The sequence below is a fragment of the Opisthocomus hoazin genome, chromosome 1 (genome assembly GCF_030867145.1).
Source record: "Opisthocomus hoazin isolate bOpiHoa1 chromosome 1, bOpiHoa1.hap1, whole genome shotgun sequence".
NCBI classification, from domain to species: domain Eukaryota; kingdom Metazoa; phylum Chordata; class Aves; order Opisthocomiformes; family Opisthocomidae; genus Opisthocomus; species Opisthocomus hoazin.
This window is the reverse complement of record NC_134414.1, coordinates 73,057,921-73,072,088: the sequence shown is the minus strand read 5'-3', so window position 1 is coordinate 73,072,088 and position 14,168 is coordinate 73,057,921. Positions and strand designations below refer to the sequence as shown.

Sequence of the window (14,168 nt, the reverse complement as noted above, 5' to 3'; positions counted from 1 at the left end):
GTCTCCCCTGGTGCTTTCTGCCAGAGACTCCAGGTTGGGCCATTCTCCCCGGCTCCGGAGTAGAGCAAGTTTTTAACATCTTGCCCTGACCGGACTGGACGAAGGGCTACAGCATGAACTATCTCCCTTTTGATTTGTTCAAATGCCTGTCGTTGCTCAGGGCCCCATTCAAAATCATTCATCTTTTGGGTCACGTGGTACAGAGGACTTACAATCTGGCTGTAATTTGGGACGTGCATCCTCCAAAAACCCACAACACCCAGGAAGGCCTGTGCTTCCCTTTTGCTGGTTGGTGGAGACGTAGCTGCTGTTTTGTTGATGACATCCATTGGGATTTGACGGCGCCCATCCTGCCATTTTATTCCCAAAAACTGGATCTCTTGTGCAGGTCCCTTGACTTTACTTCGCTTAATGGCGAAACCAGCTTTCAGAAGGATCTGAACTATTTTCTCCCCTTTCTCAAAAACTATCTCCGCTGTGTCACCCCATACAATGATGTCATCAATGTACTGCAGATGTTCTGGAGCTTCACCCTTTTCCAGTGCAGTCTGGATTAGTCCATGGCAAATGGTGGGACTGTGTTTCCACCCCTGGGGCAGTCGATTCCAGGTGTACTGGATGCCCCTCCAGGTGAAAGCAAACTGTGGCCTGCACTCTGCTGCCAAAGGGATGGAGAAGAATGCATTAGCGATGCCAGTTGTAGCATACCACTTCGCTGCCTTTGACTCCAGCTGATATTGAAGTTCTAGCATGTCTGGCACTGCAGCACTCAGTGGTGGTGTGACTTCATTCAGGCCACGGTAGTCTATTGTCAGTCTCCACTCTCCAGCAGATTTTCTCACTGGCCATATGGGACTATTAAAGGGTGAGTGAGTTTTGCTGATCACTCCTTGACTCTCCAGCTGGCGGATCAGCTGATGAATGGGGAGAAGGGAGTCTCGGTTGGTACGATACTGTCGCCGGTGCACCGTTGTGGTCGCGATTGACACCTGTTGTTCTTCCACCCTCAGCAACCCCACAACGGAAGGATCCTCTGAGAGACCAGGCAAAATGGACAGCTGTTTAATTTCTTCCCTCCCCACAGCAGCTATGCCAAAAGCCCACCGATACCCCCTTGGGTCCTTGAAATACCCTCTCCTAAGATAGTCTATACCAAGGATGCACGGAGCCTCGGGGCCAGTTACAATGGGGTGCTTCTGCCAGTCCTGCCCAGTGAGGCTCACTTCAGCCTCCAGTACACTCAGCTCTTGGGACCCCCCTGTCACTCCCGAAATGCAAATGGACTCTGACCCTTTGAACTCTGATGGCATTAAAGTACACTGTGCACCAGTGTCCACTAGAGCTTTATACTCTTGTGGATCTGACGTGCCAGGCCACCGAATCCACACCGTCCAATAAACACGGTTGTCCCATTCCTCCACCTGGCTGGACGCAGGGCCCCTCTAATCCTGGTCAGAGAATTTGCTGCTCACCTGCTGTAAAAAAGACTTGGAGGTCCCCTCCAGAGGATCGGAATCAAGATCAAACTGTCTATCTGGTCTGGAGAGCTGACTGCTGGAAACTGGAGTGGCATTTTTCCTAACAGAATCCCCTTTGGTGATTGCTTTACCTCGCAACTCACGCACTCGTGCCTCTAGACTTGAGGTAGGTTTTCCATCCCACTTCCTCATGTCCTCTCTGTGGTCACACAGGTAAAACCACAGGGTGCCCCGTGGTGTGTAGCCTCTGTATTCGCTCTCCCGAGCAAAGGAACGCTTGCCCCTAACAGCTGAGATGATGGCCCATACAGGTGGGGAGTAGGACATGCTCTCTTCGAGTTGCTGGACCTTCTGGGACAATTTCTCCACGGCCGAAACGAGGGAGGAAGAGAGGCTTTCTTCCTATTGCCGGAGTCTGACAGCCGCCTCATCCACTGTTGGTGCCTCCTTACCTTTCCAGTTTACAACTGCCAGTGAGCTGGCATATGAGGATGGTGCTCTCCGCACAAACTTTCTCCACATAGATGCTATGCACTGGACTTCATTGGGGTCTGTGGGTAACTGGTCATCATCCGGGTCATAGTAGACCAGCTCCCGCACAGCTGATTCCCTCAGGTACTGAATACCCCTCTCCATATTGGTCCACTTGCCAGGATAGCACACAAAATCATCACTGAAGGGGTACCTCTCTCTCACGCCTGACAGAAGTCTCCGTCAGAGGCTGAGGACTTGTTCCTTCTTCCCAATGGCCTTGTCAATGCCCCCGTCCCTGGCCAGGGATCCCAGCTGCTTGGCTTCCTTGCCCTCTAATTCCAAGCTGCTGGCCCCGTTATCCCAGCACCGCAGCAGCCAGGTGACAATGTGCTCGTCTAGGTGGCGGCTGAAATCTTTCCGCATGTCTCTCCGCTCGCCCAGGGACAGGGACGGGGTGATGATCTGTGTCTCTATATCCCGCGATGACCCTGGCTCATCGTCATCCCTCCTGGAGCGATCTGCTCTCTTTGCGTCTTTCTTCAGTTTTACGGGGGTGACTGCTACCGGCATAGGTTGGTCATTGGGCTCAGCCGCGATGCCTGCGGCTGGAGCTGGGGCTGGAGCAGCTGCTGGAGCAGCTGCTGTGCCTGCCGGGGAAACCGAGGCAGACCCTGCAGCTGTGGCAGCAGCAGCCGTGGTGCTGGTCGGGGGGGCTGTGACCGCCTGCTGGGCTAGAGGGGCTGCAGGGCCGGCTGGGAGGGCAGCGCCAGTCGCAGTGCCTGCCGCTTTGCTTCCCCCCTTTCCCCTTTAAGGCACTGGACAGTGCTAAACAGGGCAGCTCGGTAGGCGTGGGCCAGACCCCAGCACGTTGCGGTGATCTGTGTCTCTCTGGAGTTCCCGGGGTGGCAGCACACTTTTTGCAGATATTTTACTAGACTGTCTGGATTGTGTATTTGTTCAGGGGTGAGTTTAAAAAACACCGGTGTGTCCACTGCCCTAGGTACTTGCCCATGCTATCCCACACACCCAGCCACTCACAGCTATCCGGCCCCGGGGCAGGTCTCTGCATGATGTTCTTAACGACTTGTTTAACTCTAAACAAAACCTGCAACCCATTCAGGAGGCAGAACAATAGGAGAGTGCTGGCCTGAGCATCCCAGGGGTACTCAAAATTCAAAATTCTCAAAAGCCCTTAGGACCAGCCTGAGGGAGAGAGGCGGGGCGAAAGAGTGGGGGAAGGCATCTCGTCCAGTTTTCCCCACAGACTGGGTTTGATTATTCACAAATTCTAAGACATAGGATCCGAGGTATGGAAACGACTGCAGTGCCGCATGCAAATACAAGCCTAATTTCATGCACAGTGATGTTATCATGTCATAAATCGACATCATACAGTACAGTAAAATCATCATCCTGATCCTTTTCCCCGAGGTAATGAACAGCACCACAGGGAAAACAGTGCAAGTACGGATTCAAAAACCGCAACCATCTGATCAAAGACAGAAACATTTTTTACCGGTGACTATTTAACTAACACAGTAAATGCGTACAACAAATTATAACAAAATCTAAGAAAGCTGTTTTAACACCCGCTGCTCAGCACTGCCGTTATCCCCGCCGCATGCTTGGGTGCCAAAATTAATGTTCTGGTTTGGCTGCAGCCGGCAACAAAAGCGCCACGCGGCCGCCCCTCCCCCCGCCGGGTTGCGGAGAAGAATGGAAAGAAACAGGCAGAAACTGGTGGGTCAGGATAAGGGCAGTTGAACAGAACAGCAAACAAAGGGAACAGGAACAACAACGATACAGATAAGCAGAAAACACGACACAAACCGCACGACTCACAGAGCTGTTCTCCTGGACAGGAATGGCACCTGCGCTCCCGAGCCGTGAGTGAGTTTCTGCTGCCCCGCTTGCCCCCACCGGAACGCAGCATGACGGCCCATGGTATGGAATACCCTGCTCAGTTCGGCCCGGTGGGGTCAGCCCCCTGGCTGTGTCCGGCTGTGCCCCTTCCTGGAGTCCGGTGAAAATTAACCCTGTCCTGGCCGAACCCAGGACAATTGGCTTCACTGGTCTACGTCTGAAAGTGAAAACCTGCCCTGTGCAACTGGCAAGAGGGGTGGGTGCTGGGTGCCTTGTGGCCAGCTGTGTGTGACTGCTTTTGGGGTGGTGGAGTTGCGCCTTCAGCTCAAACAGCAGCTGACCTGTCGGGGAGTAATGAGAGGTTGGAGTCTGCCAGACCAGGTGGTACCTTAGGAAATATGGACACAGATAACAGTTTCTGTAGCAGCAAGATGATAGCTTGTTATCCTGCTGTGAGAGGAAGAAAAATGGTCCTCTTTGGCTGCTTGAGTTACTATCTTGTCTACGTTATTTCTTTTTAGTTGAGTGGCATGCAAACTTTGTTCTCCCCTTTTAAAGCCTGTCTTTTTCATAGAAGCTTTCTCCCACCTCATTTTATCAGCTTCTGCAACTGCAGTACATGAAGCTGCACATGTCTACATCCTGCACTGATGCAGAGATCAGGAGGCATTGTAGGATATGGCATGGATTATTAGTAGTTTCTTTCTGGTGCGAAGGAAGCTGTCATTTCAGTGCCATAGCAAAGGCTGACTGGAGTAACAACGTGGTGGTGTGTCAGTGACAACCAGTTAAGAGCATTAGTGAGTACAGTCACGTTTAAAGTTCAGCTGTTCTCAGCATTCTAACCATGCAAATTACTAAAAAGTAGAGAATGTGAGATTCTGCAACTGGCAATGAATAGCTAGAATGAAACGTGTGGGTCCATAGTTTTCTTTCTCTGAAGTTTGATACAATAGGAAAAATGTACCTAGATGTAGAAGGCTACATTTTACTTTCAGTTACAGTTATGCAAATCTAAAATAAACTGGCGATAAGAGTGCCAGAATATAATGAAACATGGCTGCAGCTTGCACACAGACGTTTGTGCTACATAACCAGAATGCAGAATGACAACAGCTCTGTTTTAAGAGAGACTTGAGTGCACCTCGCTTAGCAGCCTGTTTTCAGCTTACTGTGGACTTGATCAGTCTTGAAGTATGTTGAACTGTGTCATATCTGAGACTGCTGCATAACTGTAGTGCAGCTACAATTTCTAAAACAAATGCTAAAAATGATTTTTTTCTTTTCAGCAGCTCTCAAGAGCTGACATTGTTCAGTGCCTTTATTCGTGCTCTCAATTGATTAACTTTTGAACAGGAAGGAACTCACTGCTGATGCTCGTGAGCTGAAGGGAGAATTATACTGCTTACCCTGCCATGACAAAATGGGCGTCCCCATCTGTGGGGCATGTAGAAGACCAATTGAAGGCCGTGTGGTGAATGCTATGGGCAAACAACGGCATGTGGAGGTAAACATCAGATGATTCATTGTCTTTTCCAATAGAAACATTAGCATACTTAGCTGGGATTTTGTTTATCAATTTCAGTGAAAGGATTAGCAAAGAATGCAGCAGTGATGAGTAAATGCCTTCTCCTAATCCCATCTTCAGCCTTCTTGTGGCTGATCTTCCACTGTGAAATATGAGTTATCTCCTACCTCAGAGAGAGCTTTGATGGTGAACCTAAAATCAGTAATCAAAGGAGGCACTGTGAGATCCTTACAGAAGATAATTTCAGAGTGCCTAACAGTACATGTGGAAAGGCAGAAACATTCTGTGTCAACCATAATATTACTGAGCATCGTAATACCCTTATGTCTTCCATAGTCACCTGCCATGTAAATATCTCTAAAGCAGCTTATGTGAGGGTTTGTATTTCAGGGCCACGTACAATATTTAGGAAGGTAAACGGTCTATTCCTTATGTTGTTTTGAAGATCTCCTCCCGTAAGCGCTTTCTTCTCAAGACTGTAATGTTAGTGCTGATTATTTAAAGTCTCTTCATTCTGTTCCTTGATAACATATCAGAATCCCTTTGCTTGATTTTTTTTATCACTTTTGGATTGAAATGTTGAATACATTAAAAGGAGCATTATTTTAGTGGTCTAAATATAGAAGCAAAAACGTTTTAACTCTCCTTTTCAAGAAGGCACAGCACAGTAGACTTCAATGATGTTTAGTACTGGGCATGGTTTGTTTGCTTTCCAGAAAATAATACCATTACTTCCAAATAATCCAAAAAAATGTGTGTCGTTTTCTTCGTAGCATTTTGTTTGTGCAAAATGTGAAAAGCCATTCCTGGGTCATCGTCATTACGAGAGAAAAGGCTTGGCATATTGTGAAACCCACTACAACCAGGTAAGGTTGCATATTTTTAAAAATGACGTTGATTGGTAAGCTCCTGAATTGGCTTTTTTAAATAGAGATGGAAACCCATGGACATTCTTCTGTTTTCTTGTAGGCACCTGTGGGTGTAATGCCAATTAGCAAATGTTCGGTTGCAGTTCATTTGTACGGGTTTCTCTATACATCGGTCTGGTATTGAGAAAGAAAAATGCAGCTATTTCATAAAGGCTAGCCAGGACAATCAGCATTGACTTGTTCTTCAAGCTTAGTGGTGCTTAAGTAGAGCTGTTATGAGCTTTTACATGTCTGTGAGATCAGAGCTGCTAATGACACCCAGTCTTTCCCAAGAAGCTAGAGAAGATTTACCACTCAGCAGCTGCTGTTTAAGGCCCTAGTGAGTAGCGTGGTTTTTCCTAAAGCTGCTACTCTATTCGAAGGTGAGTGTGTGTTAACACACACTGCATCAGCCAGCTTATTCATGAGGTTGCTGCAGAGTGCAAAGACTGGATTTGTCAGAGGACACCACCTAGCGACCACTTGCATTTATACGGGAGTCACATACCGCGGTACCACCTCTCTCCAGACTCCCTTGGTTGTGTAGTCCAGCACCGCGACCTATAGACCTTTTTCATTTGGAAGCCACCTGCCATGTGTCACGTCCACCTCTTCGCTTGTATAAGTACAAGAGCAAGGGTTACATTTGGGAGTTGTAAGGCATCTGCTAATTACAGATGGATTCTTAATTTGTCAGTGGTGACAGGCAGATGATTGAAATGTTGCTGGCATACTTGTAGACAATAAATGCCACGACATCAGTAGTAACAGTGTGGCAGCCCTGGTGGGGCAAGTACATATACCAGACAGGAGCTGTATGTAGAGTGGATGTCTTTCACTAGATTAACTACTACAGTTAGAAAAAAATACATGTGTTTTTTGGCACTTCTTAATTGTTATATTGTGGACAAATGCTAAGCCTGGAAATAGAATTAATAACTTTTGGCCTAAATTTTCCTCCCACACACCTTTTGTTTTTAAATAAGGATAACATTTCCTTACAGGTTTTGCCAGAAACAGCAGGATGTTGTTCTAGTCATGCATGTAAATACAAATGTTACATTGACTGATTAGCAATGATGTGTATCTGACAGCGACTGCTGTACGTGACATGTTCAGGATTAGAGAAATGTTAAAAGAAAACAAAATTGCATTTACAGAGGGTCAAACTCATGTAAACAAATGTTTTCATCTTTAATATTGTAAAGACTTTTTGTGATGAGATGATGCAAAACGTACTTGGAAAACCAAACCAGACTTGCCAGCATTCCCTTTATTTTACTGAAATAAGTAGGAAAGCTATTGTGCCCATCAGCTGAAATATAGTTGTTTTGTTAGTTTGAAAAGCTACCCTCCATAAAATCATTACATTAAAAAATCACTACTCCTCTTTTGTCTTCAGCTATTCGGTGATGTTTGTTTCCATTGCAACCGTGTGATTGAAGGAGATGGTAAGCACTTTTCTCACTGTTTCTTTAATGTTCCTTTCTGATGGATGTTCTTGTTAAAAGTGGAAGTAAGGAGAAAGCAGCCCCCTGTCGAATCCGTGATTGTTCTCACTAAAACTAAAACAGCCATTCTGTTGATCAGAAATTAGGTTAGAGCTGATTAGTCAGAGACCAAATGGTGAGAAAACCTTACAGCGAGCGTTTCATGATGGTAGAAGACCACCCAGCAGCTAAAGAGAACCACGGCCAACTGGAAGCCCCTTAGTGACATGAAAAGGCCAGGGATGCTGGAGGATGCACACAAGTAGCTTCCTGCCCCACTGACTTTAAAAAAGAACACATGCAAGGGTGAGAACAACGACAAAGGCATCTCCAGCATCTCCTCAAATGAATTTAGGGATCGTGAACCAAATTTGAAAAAGTATTTAGATATTGAAAGACATGGGTGGGCACCCTAAGGGATTTTTTAAAAGTGCCTAGTTCCTATTACAGCAGTTTGGATCCTAGAGATATTTACCTGTTGTCATGGTTTAACCCCAGCCGGCAACTAAGCACCACGCAGCCGCTTGCTTACTTCCCCCCGGTGGGATGGAGGAGAGAATCAGAAGAGAAAAAGTGAAAAACTCATGGGTTAAGATAAAGACAATTTAAGAAGTAAAGCCAGGCAACACAAGGTTTTTCATTCACTGCTTACCATCGGCAGGCCAGTGTTCATCCATCTCCAGGAAAGCAGGGCTCCATCACGTGTCACGGTTACTTGGGGAGAGAAACGCCATCACTCTGAACATCCCCCCTTCCTTCTTTCCCCAGCTTTATATGCTGAGCACGTCGTGATACGGTGTGGGATACCCCTCTGGTCTCATGGGGTCAGCTGTCCCAGCTGTGTCCCCTCCCGGCTTCTTGTGGCCCCCCAGCCTTCTCTCTGCTGGGGCAGGGTGAGAAGTAGAAAAGGCCTTGATGCTGGGCAAGCACTGCTCAGCAATAACAAAAACATCCCTGTGTTATCAGGGCTGTTTTCAGCGCAAATCCAAAACACAGCTTCATACCAGAAAATTGACACTGTCCTAGCCAAAACCAGCACACCTATCTATCACAGGCACTTGTCTTTTGAAAATCTAGGCTGACAATAATGTCACAAAACCAGGAAAGCCATCAGCTAAGTAGGAGGAAGCCTCTAGCATGTAAAAAGACACATAGACTAGTTTATAGTCATGTAACTATAGGGTGAGACCTGCATTCCAGAGATGTGCTTTCGCCACATTTTCTGGACTGGACCATACCTGCAGGACGACAATCCAAAACACTTTGGAGGAAACAGTATCCTCCTCTTCAGTAAAATCCTGCTAGGATGAGCAGAACTGGGACTGGAGGTGACTGAATAAATTCAGCCTTGTCTGATAGCTGTATCTCTGTATGTTTCCAACCTTTTGCCATATAATCAGACACTCATGTCATATGTTTTGGTCTCTGAACTGAACAGAATATAGTGTAACGCAGGAATTTCTTTATTTTCAATCTACGTCTTCAATTATTTTACATTTCTTCATTTATGCATACAAATTTGGCACTGCTGTCACAAATTATGGGTATCCAACGTTGTTCTCTCTCTGTCTCTCTCCCTGGTGAAGCAAACGTCTGTGGCAGCAGTTTTTCTGGAGGGTGCCTATGACTCTATTCCAGAGGTTGCTGGGGACTGAAGACTTTCATCTGACTAGTGTTATTTTGGCAAGCAGTGGAATAACTATGCTTCTGTGGATGTGCTTGCCCCGTAGTGCAGGGAAAAAAGCTCTGCGTGACAACGCTCTGTTTCTCTTTGTTGTTGACAAAATGCTGTATTTTATCAGAAAGCCATTGTCCTGCATCCTCTAACTTAGATTAAGAAGACAGCCAAATTTTGGCAGGGAAAAGCGGGAAAGTATATTGAAAGAGAGGAAGAACAGAAAATTGATTGAGATACAGAACAAAGAGAAAATAGTTACTTCCTCTCCAAAGCAAAGAATAAAAATATATCCAAGTCTCTCTTAAGTAATTTATCCCACGAGTCCATCTGGTCAGGCATTGGAGCAGGCTGCCCAGGGAGATGGTTGAGTCCCCATCCCTGGAGGTGTTTAAAAAACGAGCAGATGTGGCACTTCAGGATATGGTTTAGGAGGCATGGTGGTGTTGGATGGATGGGTGGACTCGATGATCTTCGAGGTCTTTTCCAACCTATGATTCTATGATTCTATAGTTCTATAATAAATGTTTTCACCTTGGAAGTGCTGATTTACCAGCCGTGTCCTGACTGCTGGCTTCACGTTATTTTCTTTGGCCGGGCAAGTGCTATTGTTGATGGGACTGCAGTCTGAATGGGAGCTGAGAAATGAAACCCAATGAAAACACCTTCAGCAATGAAAGCACCTTCAGAAATCCAGCAAGGGATTGCTTTGCAGCTGAAGAAGTCTCCCGATTAAGGTGGAAGCACAGCCTCATAAAACAGTTGCCTGAGGTCAGCATGCTGTGAGATGAGGTGGAAGCAGGCAACAGGAGGCAGAAATAGGTTAAACTGGTCTTGCTGTTCTGGTTCTCATTTGGCTGGTGAACACAGCGTTGTATGTACCCTCAGAGACAGCTTTGTCCATGCTTCACAGTCCTGCTACGCTACGCTTTATATGTGCCTTCCGCCTTGCCACGTTATTGTTACGGTCCTTAATACTTGATACAAAAATCAAATGGCCGTTCTTCATACCTCATGAACATGGGAGTTTAAAATTTTTGTAGTACACTTTTTTTTTTCTCTGTAACGCTAATGATATTTTTTTTCCCCATCATCCTAGTTGTGTCTGCTCTGAATAAGGCATGGTGTGTGAACTGTTTCGCTTGTTCGACTTGCAACACTAAGTTAACACTCAAGTAAGTTTTATCAGTAAGGGTGATGCCTTCAAAACATATTGGGGGTTGTCTTTGAAGCGTAGATGTTGCTATCGTGTAACTGTTAGGGTATGAAAAACACAGAAGCAGATTTGAGAAAGTATGTGTAGCCTTCTTCCTCTTGCTCCGCTTACTAATTTACATCTCTTTCAGCTGTCTGTTCAGGTCTTCCTTCAGGTAGTCTTCTTACCTCTTCTCCTTTTCTGTCCTATGTTTCTCCTGTGTTTAACTCTAAAGGGATAAGTTTGTTGAAATTGATCTAAAACCTGTCTGCAAACACTGTTATGAGAAAATGCCCGAAGAATTTAAGCGACGGCTTGCCCAACGGGAACGTGAAGCAAAGGACAAAGAGAAGCAGAAAAAGAAAAAGCCAATCTGTTTGTAAACTTCTTTTCCTGCTCACCCGCACCTCTGCTGCTTTCTGCTTTGGTCAGTGCTACGGATGCTTTCGTTTTAGTTTTTGCATGAATTGATGCCAATCAAAACCAAAATATTTTTCACACTACTGCAACATGAAATATTAACTTGTTATTCCGTTCTCTTATGTTTAGTCTGTTTAGCTCTGCAGTAAGGTCTGAAAGGCTTTTTAAATAACACGGTTAATAAATACGGACATTTGGATAAAATCTGCATAACTCACACAGGGTACTGTTAATTACTGTCTACAGTGTATAACCTTGTGAAAGTAACTTCATATATGTATAAACTGCAGTTGTAATTTTTTGCCTGTGCGCATTCAATAGGGTACTTTTGAAAAAATATTTTCACTGTCCCTGCTGCTAAAACTTTGTCTGATCTTTGCTTTGTTGTTTTAGGAATAAATTTGTTGAGTTTGATATGAAGCCTGTCTGCAAAAAGTGTTATGAGAAGTTTCCTCTAGAGCTGAAGAAAAGACTGAAGAAACTAGCTGAAACTTTGGGAAGGAAGTGAAGACTTCATCTGCCCTCCCCTTCCTCTGGGAAGATCTCAGATCTGTTACCTGGGGGGGGCTGCTTTGAGGCTGCCGTCAGACGAGAGGTGACGATGTATGCCTTCTGTCAAATCGAAATATCTGAAGATTCTCTCTTCTCTGTACATGTACGCGTATGCTTATTTGTTGATCAACAGACCACACTTCCAGTCTAAATCAAATACCAGCTCACCTGAAAGGTTTCTGACCCTGACAATGCCGTTGAACTGATGCAAGTGGCCCGTTCTGCACAGTAATCTCTGCGGAGTTTCACAGAGGCAGCAAATCTGCTTGTGAATACCTGTGAAAACAAACGGTGCAAATGTGTCCAACTTCAGGGGCATGCATTGTCACTTATATTAACGAAAGCATTAACCTTCATATTAAGCATGCACACAAGTGACTTGGGCAAGAAACCAGCATACTTCGCCTCGTGAAAAAATTCGCGCTTGGATTTCAGGCCAAGTCGTCTCATTAAAGGAGCCTTGTTTCGGACGGGTTGAGAAGTAGCACATTTCTAAATACAGTCACTGTACAAATGACCTGCTTCTGGTAGATTACGCTCACATGATGAATCTTTGTACATCAGGCTTAGCATGAAATACCTATATAAAGTGTAGATGCCTATTGCAAGAAATGAGCATACTCAGAACTACTTGAATTTTGCTATATTCCACTCAAAATAACACATTAACTTTTATATATGCTTTTTGCATTCTACTTCGTTTTTGTGCCTTATTCTGCTGGACCATACATAACAGTGTTCCATTAAATATATATATAGTTTTATTTTTTATTTCATATTTTTATGCAGAAAGTATATACAAGGTATTTTCAAAAGATAACATTGCCTTAAGGATACAGGATGCAAGAAGTATTTTATTTTTATTTTCAAATGTGAACAGCTGAGCTTAAAATTTAGCTTCTAGACTTCATTAATTTTCAGAACAATACTGAAAATGCGTATTTCTATTAACTGGCAATATGACTTTTACACCTATGAGTGTAAGTATACAAGGTTTGATCCTGCTAGGATCTGTTTCTTTAGCCATCCTCAAGAACTGAGCTCACAAATCATCAGAATTCCTTATCACATGAATTTAATTGTTTTATACCATTGATTTGTGTCCATGCAAATCTGTTTCATTTTTCCCTTTCTAATAGAAAATACAGCTACTTAGGACTTCTTGATGGTACTACATCACGAACTTTTTTTTTGTAGTATTAGTGACTTAAAACAGATTTTATGTATTTACGCCATAGGGAGTAAAATTTTCTTTCCTGTTTATGAAAAATTAGTTGCTTTAAAAGATCTGCTTTCCAGTGTCATCAATAAAGGCTATGTTATTATCCCTTGTGTCACCTCTCTTAATTGAGTGGGAAAGCATCTAGGCTCTCCTGGTTCCCTATGCTTTTACCTGTGGCTGTGTGTAAATGCTTCCTTATTGTCCTGATTTAAAGGAGATATATGCCTTTCCTAAATAACCCACTGTAGTTCGTCGGTTCGTGAAAGAGACCGACATTTGCTTCATAAAGAACAGCTTGATTTTTCTGGATATTTTCTGAACTGGCACAGTTGCTAGGTTTTCCTAAAGAAAACACCTTGTCTGAGTTTCAAACGTACACCTTCTGATCAATTTTTTCTCTCCTCCTTTCACGGTAGTGAAACTGTCACTCTAAACTTCCAGTTTAGTGCTAGGTGGGGTATTATTTTGACCATGTCATCCTACATAGTTACTGAATGCCATAACAGTTCAGTAACTGAATGCAGTCCTGACTGCATTAAAGACTAGAAAAATCTTAAAAACATCCGCAAAACACGTTTACGTAACTAGCATGGTAGCCCTGTTGGGATTTTGCACCGTGCCATGGATTCAGTAGACCATACTCAGCAATGCTTCCCCCAAACTGTAATTCGCTTCTTGTTCTAGGATTTTTGCATTACACTGACTGCACGTTTTTTCCTTCAGCCTCACTGCTGGAAGAGCCGGGAAGGGTCCCCAGCCCTGAGGCCAAACGGTGAGACCAGCCTCACACCCACATCGCTCGGGGTTACATCCGTCCCCAGCACGGTGGCCATGTTTGTGCTGTGCAGCCGCAGGTCTCCTCTCGGCTCCCTGGTAGCCCCATGGCCCTGATGCAGGATGGGGTTTGTTTCTGTTTCCAAGTCCCTGATGGTGACCGCTCTGCTACAGCTCACCAAGGCAGCGGGTTCTGTTTTGTGGACGTGAGTGTGCTTATCCCAGACCCCACGATGTAGCGTGAAGAGCATCTGAGGGTGTGTGAGGGTTCAAAGCCTGATGAATCACAGAAAAACGTTGGTTGGAACAGGCTGCTAAAGGTCAGCTAGCCCAACCATCTGCTTGGAGCACGTCTGGCTTCAAAGTCGGATCAGTACTGCAGGCTTTGCTCAGCCAAGCTGTGAATATCTCCACGGAAGGAGGTTTCACAGACCTTCGTGGGCAATATGTTCCAGTGCTTAGTCACCCTCATGGTGAAATTTTTGTATTATTATTGGAGTCCTATCTCAAGTGGTGGGTTCCCTAAATCCACACTGCTCTCTTGGGAGCTGTCTTTGGAGTGAACGGTCATTGAAGTAATACCCCTAGA

General features: G+C 44.9%; 2 protein-coding genes across 2 annotated transcripts in view; both read left to right on the top strand.

Moving 5' to 3' along the window:
* Positions 1 to 4,466, top strand: part of LOC142363343 (ranBP2-like and GRIP domain-containing protein 4) — a 37,644-nt gene extending 33,178 nt beyond the window's left edge. Inside the window, exon 27 of the mRNA XM_075437602.1 lies at positions 4,374 to 4,466. Coding sequence (XP_075293717.1) covers positions 4,374 to 4,466 — 93 coding nt within the window. The remainder of the gene's footprint in view (positions 1 to 4,373) is intronic.
* A 694-nt stretch (positions 4,467 to 5,160) lies between these two features.
* On the top strand, positions 5,161 to 11,513 carry LOC142361877 (LIM and senescent cell antigen-like-containing domain protein 1; the record flags this gene model as incomplete). Its single annotated transcript, XM_075425675.1, has 6 exons — positions 5,161 to 5,322; positions 6,117 to 6,209; positions 7,654 to 7,702; positions 10,516 to 10,591; positions 10,847 to 11,038; positions 11,425 to 11,513. Coding segments are annotated over 5 exons (528 nt in total), but the record flags the coding sequence as incomplete, so codon positions are not given.
* Positions 11,514 to 14,168: the final 2,655 nt, after the last annotated feature.